The sequence below is a fragment of the Cetorhinus maximus genome, chromosome 3 (assembly GCF_964194155.1).
Source record: "Cetorhinus maximus chromosome 3, sCetMax3.hap1.1, whole genome shotgun sequence".
Taxonomy (NCBI): Eukaryota; Metazoa; Chordata; class Chondrichthyes; order Lamniformes; family Cetorhinidae; genus Cetorhinus; species Cetorhinus maximus.
Genome location: NC_135881.1, coordinates 194,684,342 through 194,699,291, shown reverse-complemented (window position 1 = coordinate 194,699,291; position 14,950 = coordinate 194,684,342). Strand labels below are relative to the sequence as shown.

Genomic DNA, 14,950 nt, shown 5'->3' with positions numbered 1-14,950 from the left:
TCAACTACAAAACAGTGCTGGAGGAAATGCAACAACCTCACCAGTGCAAACACTGACAGCGCTGAGCTGGGCGTTATTATAGTGGCTCACTATAGCAATCCTCTGCTGCAGTTCAGACACTCTGAGTCACGGGATATGCGTTGTTATTTAGGTGCTTTCTGTGGATATGATTGACTTCCCTGACATGTGCAAATGAGGCCAGTAGACTGCTGGTGGGTTGATGGTGAAAAGGCATAAAAAGCGGAAAGCTTACTAATTGTAAATAGGAAAGGTTAGCCGAGGCCTGTTACATTGTTCAGCAGGTGTCAAACTGATTGGAAGAACCCACCAACATCAACCACAGCACATTAGAAGTCTATGTGGCAGCTTCCTATGTAAAATAATGCCTCTGAAGGCAGTCAGGTGCAGGTAGGACTGCCTCTGCCTGTACTGTCTGGTGCTGCTTCACCAGGTTGGCCGCATCCCCTGGGTTCCCCTTATTCCAAAAAGCAAAGATACAAGAGAATCCCCAGAGGAAAATTGAAAAAATAGTGGGGAGTAAATGACAGTCCCCCATCAAATTACACAAATGCAAATGGCAAATGGCAAACTCCCCACAGCAAAACAGAAACATCCTGAACAAACATCGTACAATTAGAATGTTTTGACTGCAGTTGGAATTGAATGAGCTTTAAACTTTCTCTGCTTTCACGGTATCACTTATCAGTCTCAAATGTTAGTTTTATACTAAGATAACTAAGCCTGATATAAATGGAGAGTATGAGATATCTTCATGATTACTGCTTGTTTTGAATATTCTACCCAAAATTGGGAGTCTTTTCTGTTAAGCATTAGGAAAACAGAGACCATTAACTTCAGCCTCCTCCACTGACTCTGTTTCTTCACTGCTGATTGCATCCCTTTCCCTGGTTACTGTGACTATTTAAATCAGGTTCTTCTGGCGTCCCAAGCTGAATGTTTGACTCCATATCCTCTCAATTTCATTTCCACCTCTCTATAACATCACCCACTTCCACTCTTACATCAGCCCATCTGCAGTTGAAGCCCTCAGCCATTCCCCCTTGAAATCCAATCACCATCACTTCCTCCTGCCCGCCTCAGCCACCTCCTGTCCTTCATAAGCTTCCCTATGAAAGCGATGCAGCAACAAAGCCTCATGAACCTATGATGACCCCCCTGGTTCCTAAGCACCTCAAATTTAAAGGACATTTGTGCTCTTCAGATTTCAACACTGCCTTCCTATCTTTCTAACCTGCTCCAGCCTGATGATGTGTCCTACCAACAACTCCCCATCACATTCTGCCAGCCCCACATTTCCCACCAAACTCTATTCCTGTGACTGATTTCTACGCACTGCCCCCCTGCATCCAACCATTGGTCTTGGAAATCCCCCTCTCTAAACTCCTTTTCCTCTCCACTGCCCCCAGCTCCTTTAGGACCATTTTTAACGACCCCGATTTCTCTTCAGCCAGCATTTTGATCTTCTCATCTCCGCTTTCTTTGACTCAGCATTTATCTTGCTCAGGTTTCCTTGCAGTGCAGTGGGATTGTTCCTCTAAAATTAAAGGTGATATTTAAAAGTAAATTCCCGGCCAGGAACAATGGTAAAATATTGCCTAGAAAAGTGAGCGTCACTCTAATGTGACAGAAATCTGCCTTTCCCTCCCCAGCCCACAAGGTTATTCCTCCAAAAGTGGGTCAACACAGTAGGAAATCTAGGCTTATAGTTGGCACATTTCTAGTCTTTGGGCTTTAATATTTTGCGACTGGAAAGGAAAAGACATTTATCTGACTTTATTTAATCCCTATTTGCAATTTGTAACTGATTTTGTTCTGGGTAGTTTGAAACTTCTTTTCTCAGTAGCAACAGGTAATTTGTTAGGGAAAAGTGTTTTAATTAATTTTGCTTGCTCATTGCAAATAAGGGATTAAAATTTGATTTTATTAGCTGTAGGATTATTGCACTGAGGTCATGACCAAATAAGGAAATAACATAGTGCATTGATAAAAGAAATGGCTTAGATACAGTCTATATGAATTTTTGAAGTTGTTTCATGAGATTCCTTGTTTATGGTTTGATATTTGAACTGGGAAGAATCATTGAATGGTTACAGCACAGAAGGAGGCCATTTGGCCTGTCATGTCCATGCCAGCTCTCTGCAAGAGCAACTCACCTGGTCCCACTCCCCCACCTTTTCTCTGTAGCCCTGCAAACATTTTTTTCTTCAGATAATTGTCCAATTCTCTTTTGAAAGTCACAATTGAACCTGCCTCCACCACACTGTCAGGCAGTGCATTCCAGATCCTAACCACTCGCTACTTGGGAAGGTTTCTCCTCATGTCACCATTGGTTCCTTTGCCAATCACTTTAAATCAGTGCCCTCTGATCTCGACCCTTCCACCAAGTGGAAGTCTCTCCCTATCTACTCATTCCAGACCCCTTGTGATTTTGTACACCTCTATCAAATCTCTTCTCAACCTTCTCCAGGGAGAACAGTACCAACTTCTCCAATCTTTCTGTGTAACTGAAGTTCCTCAACCCAGAAACCATTTTCATGACGTGGGAGCGTGATGACATCAGAGCCAGCAACAGGAGCATGATGACGTCAGAGCTGGTAAAGGAAGCGCAATGATGTCAGAGCTGGTGATGGGAGTGTGATGATGTCAGAGCCAACAGCACGAGTATGATGATGTCAGAGTCGGCAATGGGAGCACGAAGATGTCAGAGCCAGCAATGGGGGCACAATGACATCAGAGCCGGTAGCAGGAGTGTAATGATGCCAGTGCCAGAAATGGGAGCACGATGACATCAGAGCCAGTAATGGGAGCGGAATGACTTCAAGTCTAAATACAAAAGGGTGGTAAGGCCAATTTGAGACCAAACAGGAGATTTATGCATGGAGGCATAGGGCATGGCTGAGATATCAAATGATTACTTTGCATCTGTTTTACCAAGGAAGCTAATCATTTGATGCTGAAATCTTCCAACAGTAGCATTGTAAAAATTCTGTGAGAATGTGCTGACATCAGAGCTGGCCAAAGCTAGGGTTGCCAACTGTGAAGAAATATATTCCTGGAGGTTTCCTCATATGACTTACCCCACGCTCCAGGCATTAGCCAGCCAACACCAGCCATTCTTGTGACCCACTGCATACACCTGACTGCCAGCTAAACAGCTATATTTTCCCCATTTTCAATATTTTCATATCTGGCAAAGAGAAACATTCTAAAAAAAATGAAAAAAAAATCTTTTTTTAACGTCCTGATGATTTTTTTTTGTAGACGGGATTGCATTTGGCTGGGTCCTGGAGATTGACCTTCAATTCCTGGAGACTCCAGGCCAATCCTGGAGGGTTGGCAACGCTAGCCAGAGCCCGCAGATGTCATGACCGGCCGCAGAACTGATGGGGTCGACGCCGGCCCACGGCGCGCTGACGTCAGGGCCGGCCACGAGCGCGCGATTGCGTCACGGCCGGCCACGGCGCGCTGACGTTGGGGCGGAGCAGGGGAGCGCACGCTGACCTCAGAGCCGGCCACGGGAGTGCGCTGCTGACGTCAGGCGCAGACCACCGACGCCGCCGCCGCCATCTTGGCCGGTTCTTCCCCCCCTCCCCCCTTCCTCCTCCTCCCCCCCTTTTACTCCCCGCCTCTTTCTGTGTCTCTTGTTTATTTGTTGGGGGGCAGCGAGGGGGGTGTGGGCGGGTGAATATAAAGGAGTCCATACCCCCTCCCCCGACAGGAGAATGTCCGCCTTTTCTGAGTCAGCTCTGGAAAAGAAACTGGCGGAACTGAGCAACTCGCAGCAGAGCGTGCAGACCCTGTCCCTGTGGCTCATCCACCACCGCAAGCACTCCAAGACCATCGTGATGGTGTGGCACCGAGAGCTGAAGAAAGGTGAGCGCGGGGGGGCCTGGGCTCCAACGGCCACACTGACTCACACACACACATACACACACATACAAGAGCAGGCACGGGAAATGCTGTTAACAATCTCGAGAGCTCAGGCTTCACTTTTCATTCATGAGCAACCCCCTCACCCTCTGGGCCTTGGGTTGCTAAGGGAGAGGGCTGGGGATTCAGCTGCTTGTCCACCCGCAGGAGAGGCGTGTGCCCGGAGTTGTCGGCGCTGCCTCTTCTATCCTTAGGAACTGGTCTTCCATTGCAGGCGTCTCATCTTTGTTCTCTTTTATATATATATATATATAAACCTAAATCGTTTTCACGGACCTTCTGGTTTTTTTTTAAAAAAAACAATGAAAGGAAGTCACCTGTCTCGTTGGGTCTGGGATGCCACTCACTCCTCAAATATAGCTTCCCCCCCCCCCCCCCGCCCCTGACCATACATCATCATCCTCCTCGTGTGCCTTATCCGTTAAAGGGGCAGCCTTTTTGGAGGTGCACCATGCCTTGGGTTTCAGTAGTTTTGTGTTCCCCTTGCATAATAGTTTTGTGTTCCCCTTGCATAATAGTTTTGTGTTCCCCTTGCATAATAGTTTTGTGTTCCCCTTGCATAATAGTTTTGTGTTCCCCTTGCATAATAGTTTTGTGTTCCCCTTGCATAATAGTTTTGTGTTCCCCTTGCATAATAGTTTTGTGTTCCCCTTGCATAATAGTTTTGTGTTCCCCTTGCATAATAGTTTTGTGTTCCCCTTGCATAATAGTTTTGTGTTCCCCTTGCATAATAGTTTTGTGTTCCCCTTGCATAATAGTTTTGTGTTCCCCTTGCACAATTTGATGCTCGCGCGAGCCGAGAGGTATCTGAACTGTTAATGACATTAATTTCTATCTTCCCACCTTGTCACCAGCACATCTGTACAACCGCTCTGGAGAAAGGTTCATGCGGACTCGAAACGTTAACTCACTTTCTCTCCCCGCAGACGCTGTCAGACCCGCTGAGTTTTTCCAGCATTTTCTGTTTTTATTTCAGATTTCTAGCCCCCGCAGTATTTTGCTTTTATCTAATAATTTGTGATTTTTTTTTGTGACCAAGTGAATGTCTTGTGTTAACGTAAATTTTAGACTGGAAATCAACATTAGTTTAACTTGTGGGAGATTTCAGCCTCAAATGATTAGCTGAACTCACTCTAAGAGTGGCATAAATGCCGCAAAAGTTTATTTGAAAACATTACTTTTACTCTTTTGACACCAAACCTTAACACACAGCCCAAGACTTGATGCTATAGCAGTGATTTGGATGGGCATTGTCTAACTGCCAGGTAAAGTGCTTTGGAATTCATGTTTCCTGATGCAGTTCAATGTGGAGTACCTACACTTTCTCTTCACCATCTAGAAGAAAGGACCTGCACAATCTCTGACTGCCACAAATTGTGCTGCCACTTGATTGAGTCATAGATCAAGACAAAGGTAGAATTGTAATCACCATTCAGAGGGAGGTATTGTGTTTTCGGTTCATAAATTGAGATTAGGACTAAAGTAGTCAAGATGGATACTATGGCCATACGTTAGTCTCTCTGAATGCAAGGTGAGAATGAAATAATTCCCCCTGAAAAGCCAAACTAGAGTTGCTGAAAAGAGTCTTACTAAAAATGTATGAGGAACAAGAAGAAAGGAAGGACTAGCTGGTGAGGGGAACACAAGTGGTAAAAGTGAGATAAAAGCAAAAAACTGCGGATGCTGGAAATCCAAAATAAAAATACCTGAAAAACTCAGCAGGTCTGGCAGCATCTACGGAGAGGAGCACAGTTAACGTTTCGAGTCCGAATGACCCTTCAACAGAACTAAGTAAAAAAGTTCTGTTGAAGGGTCATTCGGACTCGAAACATTAACTGTGCTCCTCTCCGTAGATGCTGCCAGACCTGCTGAGTATTTTCCAGGTATTTTTGTTTTTGTTTTGGCAAAAGTGAGATTTGAGAGGATTTTTTTTCTTTGTTCGTATTCCTTTTCAGGTTTCATTACGCTCTTCTGAAATTTTCGAATTCACAAATGAATTCCTCTAGGGGCATCCAACTTACTTGAAATGGCGCTCGTAACTTGTTATATCGGTTGACTGTCTGGCCTTTGCTTGTTTGCCTGTTGTGGTAGAAAGGCACTAATGTCTTTGTTTGTTGCACTGTGTGTAGCAAAACAGGTTGTTATAAGTGTACTGAAGTTGCCCCAAGTTTCAGAATATCCCAGAGTCCAAGCTGTTCCTCATGGCAGCATTCTCAGTCTGCTATATCCTTCATTCATCCATAGTGGAATGCATGTAGCAGAATGAAATCTCTAGTTTTAAATTGGCCGATCTTAAAATATAAGCAAATTCCTACCTTTAGAGAGGTATAAGTGGGAGTTGGGGAGGGTGGGTGGGGCACCGGTCAAAGTAACTTGTTAAGTGCAGAGTGCCAGAATTTTTTAAGACTCTTCTGTGGAGTATAGACTAGAATCTGGTAATAGGAATGATCTCTTGGAATAGTATGTGAATTTAACTGCTTAGAAACATTCAAAAGATTTATTTGTAGTTTGAATAAGACTTCTGGTTTTCAGGGTCAGCTCATTCATTGTCTTGCTAAAAATGAATTCCAAAGTTTAGGTTCAATTCATTTTGAAAAAGCTAAATTTGGTACCATAGATAAGTAAAGTCCCTTTCAGGTAGGAAAGAAGTAGTTTGGCACCTGGGAGTTGATGAATGGAAGAGAATGCAGGATAAACATGATTTGATATTCATTGAATCCAGTTAGCGAATCCAGTTAGTGAATGGGGAGTGAACATGGGCAGAGAGATCGATTATGTAATGACCATTATGATCTGCTGGTTGTCCAGTGAGAGTGGCTGGGTGTAGCAAAGTTACGAGAATGTGAGACTTAGGAGACACAGGCAAACAGTGTATAGACTAAGCTGCAGCTTTGCTGTTCAGGTAATATGGTTTTGTGAGGATTGGGGTGGTTCACTTGCTGATTTTGTATCTAACATGAGCAGGGAATGTAGCAGCCTGCAGCTTCTCCCTGATGTGCTGCACTATGGCTACCAGTAACGGTCTCAGTCTAATTGCAAATTTTCAAAAATATTGTTAAAATAACTACAGAAAAAACAAAAAAAAAAGAGTAGGAATAAACAAGCCATCCTGGGTTGATTTGCCACCTGTGATTAAATGTATTCCTGGAGGTTTCATCACATGACTTGGCCCCGCGCTCCAGCCATTAGTCGGCCAACGCATCCATCCTTGTGACGTAGTGCCTACGCCAATTGGAAAGCAAAAAGACTTATTATCCAATTGGATGATGTTTGACAGTCAGCCAAACAGCATTTTTTTTTCCCCCCATTTTCAATATTTTTTATCTGGCAAAGGGAATAGTTCAAAGAAAATTTACAAAAGGCTATCGCTATGATTTTTCTCCAGGGTTGCACACATCAGTGTCCTGGAGATTGATTTTCAATTTCTGGAGACTTCAGGCCAATCCTGGAGGATTGGCAACCTTGTTCTTAGGTTGGCAGGTGGCTAGCCACTAGTGGGCTACTGCAGGGATCAGTGCCAGGGCACCAGCTTTCACAATCTACATCAATGATTTGGTCGTGGGGACCAAATGTAATATTTCCAAGTTTGCTGATGACACAAAACTAGGTATGAATGTGAGCTGTGAGGAGGATGCAAAGAGGCTTCAAGGGGATTTAGATAGGCTAAGCGAGTGGGCAGGAACATGGCAGATAGCATATAATGTGAAGTTAACCACTTTGGCAGGAAAAACAAATACAGAGCATTTTCTAAAAGTGAGAGATTGGGAAGTGTTGATGTCCAAAGGGACCTGGGTGTCCTTGTTCGTAAGTCACTGAAAACTAGCAGCAAGCAATTAGGAAGGCAAACGGGTATGTTGGCCTTTATTGAAAAAGGATTTGAGTACAGGAGTAAAGATGTCTTGCTACAATTGTCTCGAGGCTTGGTGAGACTAGAGTATTGTGTACAGTTTTGGTCTCCTTACCGAAAGAAGGATATACACTTGCCGCTGGCCTACTAATTCGTATGTTTGTATGCAGAGGGAATGCAACAAAAGTTCGCCAGACCGATTCCTGGGATGGCAGAATTTTCTTATGGGGAGAGATTGAGGAGACTGGACCTCCATTCTCTAGAGTTTTAAAAGACTGAGAAGTGATCTGATTTGAAGCACACAAAATTCTTACAGGACTCGACAGATAGTTGCAGGAAAGATGTTTCCCCTGGCTGGGGGTCTCTAGAACCTGGGGGGGGGGGGGGGGGGGGGAACAGTCCCAAAATGAAGGATGGGCCATTTTGGACTGAGATGAGGAGGAATTTCTTCACTCGGAGGGTAGTGAATCTTTGGAACTCTCTACCCCAGAGGGCTGTGGAGGCTCAGTCATTGAGTATGTTCAAGACTGAGATTGATAGGTTTCTAGATAGTAAAGACATCAAGGGATATGGGGATAGTGCAGGAAAATGGTGTTGAGGTAGAAGGTCAGCCATGATCTCATTGGCTGAGTGGGCTCAAGGGACTGAATGGCTGCCTCCTTCTATCTCTCTTATGTTCCTATATTCACAGCCTTGACTCTGTGATGACATTCTGGCCCGAGTCAGCAGGCTATTTGCTCTAGCTCCCTGTCAGAATTTGAGCACATGATCTAGCTGACATTGAGAGAGTGCTGCATTGTCGGAATTGCCAACATTTGGGTAAGTTGTTAAACCAAGACCATTCGACTATTAAAGTGGATTTTCCCATGTCCTGGGCTACATTTGTTCCTCAACCAACAACCAATCAGACTGCCATTCACCTTCTAACTGTGGATTCTCATGTTCAATTGCAGCATTTTCTGTAAAATAAATTAATGTAGATTATGTGGAAATGAGAGATTGGAAGTTTTCTAAAGTTAACTTTCTATATGGAATAATTATAATATTCCGACTGTACTGATCTGTCGAATTGCCTTGCATCTTCTAAGGCCTTATTATTGAAGGTTATTTAATTTCTAAATTTTTTCCTATATGCCTTTTTGTTCCTCCTGAGAGTCTTATTTTTTTCTTCTTTAATGGGATGTGGGCTTCGCTGGCTAGGCCAACATTTATTGCCCATCTCTAATTGCCCTTGAGAAGGTGGTGGTGAGCTGCCGCCTTGAACCGCTGCAGTCCATGTGGTGTGAGTACACCCACAGTGCTGTTAGGAAGGGAGTTCCAGAATTTTGACCCAGCGACACTGAAGGCACAGCGATATATTTCAAAGTCAGGAGGGTGAGTGACTGGAGGGAAACTTCCAGGTGGTGGTGTCCCCATCTATCTGTTGCCCTTGTCTTTCTAGATGGTAGTGGCCGTGGGTTTGGAAGGTGCTGTCGAAGGAGCCTTGGTGAATTTCTGCAGTGCATCTTGTAGATGGTACACACTGCTGCTGCTGTGTGTCGGTGGTGGAGGGAGTGAATGTTTGTGGATGTGGTGCCAATCAAGCGGGCTGCATTGTCCTGAACGGTGTCAAGCTGTTTGAGTGTTGTGGGAGCTGCACTCATACAGGCAAGTGGGAAGTATTCCATCAAACTCCTAACTTGTACCTTGTAGATGGTGGACAGGCTTTGGGGAGTCAGGAGGTGAGTTACTTGTCTCACGATTCCTAGCCTTTGACCTGCCTTTGTGGCCACAGTATTTATATGGCTAGTCCAGTTCCGTTTCTGGTCAATGGTAACCGCCAGGATGTTGATAGTGGGGGATTCAGTCATTGTAAAGCCATTGAACATCAAGGGCCGATGGTTGAATTCTCTCTTATTGGGGGTGGTCATTGCCTCACACTTGTGTGGCGCGAATGTTACTTGCCACTTGTCAGCCCAAGCCTGGATATTGTCCAGGCCTTGCTGCATTTGGATATGGACTGCTTCAGTTAATTTAATAAAAATATGAAATGACCTGTATTCATTTTGGTCATTGTGTAAGGATTGCTTATGCTGGGACAAGGACATTTGCTCTTTCCACCACAGCCAATCCCAAGCCAATGGATAAATCCCCCTCTACGTCGTTGCAAGTTCAAAGCACCAATCACTGCAGGTTTAGCATCTTTACAGGGGGCCATTCAGCCCAACTTGCCTATGCTGGCTCTTTTGAAAGAGCCTGCCAGTGAGCCCCCTGCTCTGCTTTTCCAACATAGCCCTACAATATTTCTTTTTCATATAGAGATCCCATTCCCTTTTGAATTTACTTTTGCATCTGTTTCCATCGCCCTTTTGAGCATCCCAAATAACAATTCATGTTTTTTTTTTAAGAAAATCACTTCAACCCCCCCCCCCACCCCCAGCAGCTCTTTTTGCCAATTACTTACATTAATGTAAGCTTGCAGAACAGCGCCTCATCTTTCGATTAGCACTTTGCAGCCTTCTGATCTCAACATTGATTTCAACAATTTCATGTTATAAACTCTATTCTTGTTTTTTCAGATGGCAGCTGTTGGTGATAATTCTATTTACACCACCTCTAAATCTATCTTTTGTTTCATTAATTGTCCTAATACCATCTCTTTGTTTTGCACCATCATTCCTTTTGTTGTTAAACCTTTCCTCCTTTTCACATTATCATAAACTTTCCCTTTTGATCTTCCCCTGCCTTGGTACTTACTTAAAACCTGTTACATCTAACTTTTACCAGTTCTGATAAAAGGTCATTGATCTAAAATGTTAATTCTGTTTCTCTCTCCACAGATGCTGTCAGACCTACCGATTGTTGTTTCCAGCATTTTCTGTTTTTAATTTCAGATTTCCAGCATCCTCAGTGTTATGCAGTTGTTTTGTTTCTTTAAAGCCGTTCTGATTACCAACCCTACTTCCAGTCGAAAGTTTTGTCTTATTTATTCTATCAAAACCTGTCATAATTTTGAGCAACCTTCTCTGCTCTCCCCTTAACTACCTCTGCTGTAAAGAAGACAATCCTATCTTTCCCTAGTCTCTTCACATAACTTAAGTTTTTCATTCCTGGTGCTATTCTAGTAAATCTCCTTTCCACCATTACTAAGGACTTGCTTCCTAAAGTGTGGTACCTAGAATTGGACCCAATACTCCAGCTGATGCCCAACCAGTGATTTATAAAGATTTAGCATTACTTCCTTAACTTTGTACTCTGTGCCTTTATTTATAATGCCCAGCATCCAGCATGCTTTCATAGCTTCATTAACTTGCCTGCCACCTTCAAAGATTTGTGTGTATGATTGCCAATGTCTTTCTGTTCCTGCAGCCTCTTTAAAATTGTACCAATTAATTGATGAACACTCTTCCCAACCAAAATAAATCACTTCACACTTCTCTTCATTAACTTTCATTTGTTGTGTCTCTGTACATTTCCCCAGTCTGCATCCTTCTCAAGTCTGCTCTCTGCTCTTGCTGTTTGCTATCTTTCCAAGTTGTGTGTTCTCAGTAAACTTTGAAATGCCCAAGTCCATGTCATTTAATGTATGTCAAAAAGAGCATTGGTCCTAATGCTGACTCCTGGGGGCAACGCTATACTTTTCTCTGAAGAACAACTGTTCACCGCTGCCCTGCCTTCTGTTTCTGTGCCAGTTTCGTATCCTCATTGCCACCATATTAATCACATGGATTTTTAATTTTATGAACAAGTTGATTGAGGCACTTTATCAAAATGTGATAGTCTACCATCTTTCAGCAAAGTTTGGAATTCGAACATGAATATATTAGGCAAAGCACTTGAGTACAGCTTCTAGATTTTTGTTCAGTATCGCAAGCATTGCTTTGACTTGATCAGAGTGATTGCTCATGTCTGCTCTCCATCTACAACATAATGGCTGGATGCTGTTTGCCCTCGGCCATGATGTGCCCTGTTCCAACTACATGATCTTGATCGCGTCTCTTTTTTTTCTGCTGGCCTTGAGTGGTTATTACAATTGGTTGAACGACCTCTCTGCACACAAAGCTTGCATGTTACACAACATTTTAGCGATTGCCAATAAACAATAACCAAGGACATAAAGCGCAATCAAGAAACACTTGCATACTGTTTCTATCGAATCATTTTACCAACGAAAGCCCAAATAAGGTTGAAAATCAGTGCATATGGTAGGCAATGCAAGTACTGAGATCACACACCCATCAACTGTCTATTACTTGTGCCTTTACTGATTTTTTAAAAATGCAATTAGCCTAATTTAGATTCTCATGAGCCACACATGGCTGGTGACTAACATAACAAACAACACTGCTGTAGCACATCGAGTTGCATATGCTTTAAACAGATGGTGACAACACAATCATTTAACAGCCAGAATGATCACAAAGACATTTGCTGGTATCGATTCTGATTCTTGTGGATGTGTTAACTTTGCAATCTTTATGAAGATGGCTGTCATGATCAATATGAAGATTCAAAGTGGCCAAGGGCAAACAGCATCCAGCCATGTTGTAAATGGAGAGCAGACGTGTCAACGTTTTAAGAAATCTCTTTGATCAAGTCGAAGTATCACTTGCAAATGCTGAACAAAAATCTAGAAGCTGGACTCAAGTGCTTTACCTAATATATTCATGCCCATATTCCAAACTTTGTTGAAAGATGGCAGACTATCACATTTCATGCTGAATAGTGGTAGATGTTATGTAAATATATACTTGAAGTATATTTACCTGTATCGTGTGGAAGGTCTTTACTAAACTTGGTGCATCTGGCTAAAATGGTATCACACAGCAATGTGCGTGGTGAGTCAGCAACTTGTATTTATATAGTGCCCTTAATATAGTAAAGTTGCCCTAAGGTGCTTCATACAAGTGTCATCAAACAAAATTTGACATGGAGCCATACAAGGAGATGTTAGGACAGATGACCAAAAACTTGGTCAGAGGTAGGTTTTAAGGGGCATCTTAAAGGAGGAAAGAGAGATTTAAGGAGGGAATTCTAGAGTTTAGGGAGTTGGCAACTGAAGGCACGATCGCCAGTGGTGGAGTGATTAAAATCAGGATACTTGAGGCCAGAATTGAAGGAGTTGAGCTCTGAGGGTTGTAGGGCTGGAGAGATTACATAGATAGGGGAAAGATCAGGCAGTGGAGCAATTTGGAAACGAGGATGAGAATTTTAAAATCGAGGTGTTGCTTAACTGGGAGCCAGTGCGTAGGGAAAATAATAATGTTTAAATATTGTTTATTTTCTGAGTGATTGTAACTTTCTGATTTAATGGAAGCATGCTTCAGACCTTGCCGGTGTTGCTTTTTTGTGAGCATTAGATGTTTTAGACAAGGCTGTGATTCAGCCTGCTACTTAAATGTGTTTCCAGGGCCACCTTTAACAGAATCCTGATGACAACACTTTTATCCGTTATACCAACTAGGTTTTAGTTTGCTTTTTTGGTAACAGTTAAGAAATAAGTCCCTTTAATAGAACTGTTAATCTGCTTAGTGTAGCACTCTTACCTCTGACTTAGGTTGTTGGTTCAAGCTCCAATCCAATACAGGAGTACGTAAGCTGGACAAACACTTCAGTGCTGTTCAGAGCAAAGGTGCTGCCTCTCGAATGAGACTTTCAGCTGAGGATCTGTAAAAGATCCCAAAGCACATTTTGAAGGAAAGCAGAGGAGTTATTGTGCCCTCATCAATTATCCTTCAATCAGAACTTCTAAAACAGGTTATTTGATCACTTATCCCATTGCTGTTTGTGGGACCTTGCTGTGTGCAAATTGGTTGCTGCATCCTCCTGTATTACAACAATGGCTACACTTCAAAAGGTACTAAATTGACTATGAAGTGCTTTAGGATATCCTGAGGTCATAAAAGGCACTATGTATATAAATAAAAATTATTTTTAGGGGTTTCCCATTGCTCTGTATGTAGCTTAGCTGGAGTGTGGGAATATTAAAACACTCAATGCATGAGTATATCTTTATCATAACTATTCCAGTTTGTGCATTGCATGTATTTGTTTTAGTTTCTCACCAGAAAGAAATAGGCAATATAACCCATTATATATAGCATTAGAACTCTTGATTTTTCTTTGTCCAATTTTTGTCCACAGCTAAACCAAGTAGAAAACTGACCTTCCTTTATCTGGCAAATGATGTGATCCAGAACAGTAAGAAAAAGGGACCAGAATTTACCAAGGACTTTGCTCCAGTTTTGGTGGATGCGTTTTCACATGTTTCAAGGTACTGTCCTGTTCAATGGAAATGTGGCAAGGCAGAGTTCCATTAATAACCTGCTCACATTAAGAAAGTAAATGCCTATAATAGTCAAGTTACTTGAATAGAAAGGATTCTGAAACTTTATTTTAAAACAAATCAGAATGCCATCTTATATTAAAGGAAGGCTGCTATTGTGTTTGTTTAAAAAAAAATGTCCCTTCTAAAGGATGTGTCTATGAAGGATCAAATTTGCAGAATCCAATTCACTTTCTTTTGATTGGACAGTAGAATACATAAAAATGTAATGTGGCCAATGGATGATGAAGCCAAGTAGGGAGAGCTTTTTGTCCTGTCTTGAGTATAAACAATGTGAAGTGCATTTTGGGGGGAAAATCTAAACAAAGATATTAGCTGTATTTCAACAAAGGTGTGCCAAATATTGTAAAACATTTTTTGGTTTAAACTGACTATTATTAAACTGACAATATCACCTGTAAATATCCTCCACTTTTTCTAAAGAGTTTCCAGTTTCTTCAAGTTTTGCACAAAATTGGTTGTCATCAAGGCATTTTATGCCAGCAAGCATTCTGCCTTCCCGACCTGTTTAAATGTAGTCCAAGTGGTAGATAAGTATTTTAAAAAGGCTTTTTAAAAATTCGGCCTCCAGCAGGCCTCTGCCATTTGACTGGCTCTAATAGCCTGTGCAGCTCTAATTGTCCTACTATACTTAACACTGTACAGTCTCTAGAAAGTTGAGCAGTTGATAGGTTGGAGGGATGGTGGTGGGAAGGAAGCTCCAAAGCTCTCATTATTGGACCAATTGTGACTCGCGCAACAGCACTGAAAGCTGAGGGAGGAAAGAAAAGGTAAACTAATTGAAACAAAAATGTCGATCATCACTTGCTCACAAAACTGAATTTTAA

General features: G+C 42.5%; 1 protein-coding gene across 2 annotated transcripts in view; it reads left to right on the top strand.

Moving 5' to 3' along the window:
• Positions 1-3,710: 3,710 nt before the first annotated feature.
• LOC144679144 (regulation of nuclear pre-mRNA domain-containing protein 1A-like) overlaps positions 3,711-14,950 on the top strand; it is a 58,889-nt gene continuing 47,649 nt past the window's right edge. For both annotated transcript variants that reach the window (XM_078539504.1, XM_078539505.1), the window contains exons 1-2: positions 3,711-3,894; positions 13,922-14,051. In XM_078539504.1, the coding sequence (XP_078395630.1) occupies positions 3,744-3,894; positions 13,922-14,051 (281 nt within the window). In that variant the 5' untranslated portion in view covers positions 3,711-3,743. The remainder of the gene's footprint in view (positions 3,895-13,921; positions 14,052-14,950) is intronic.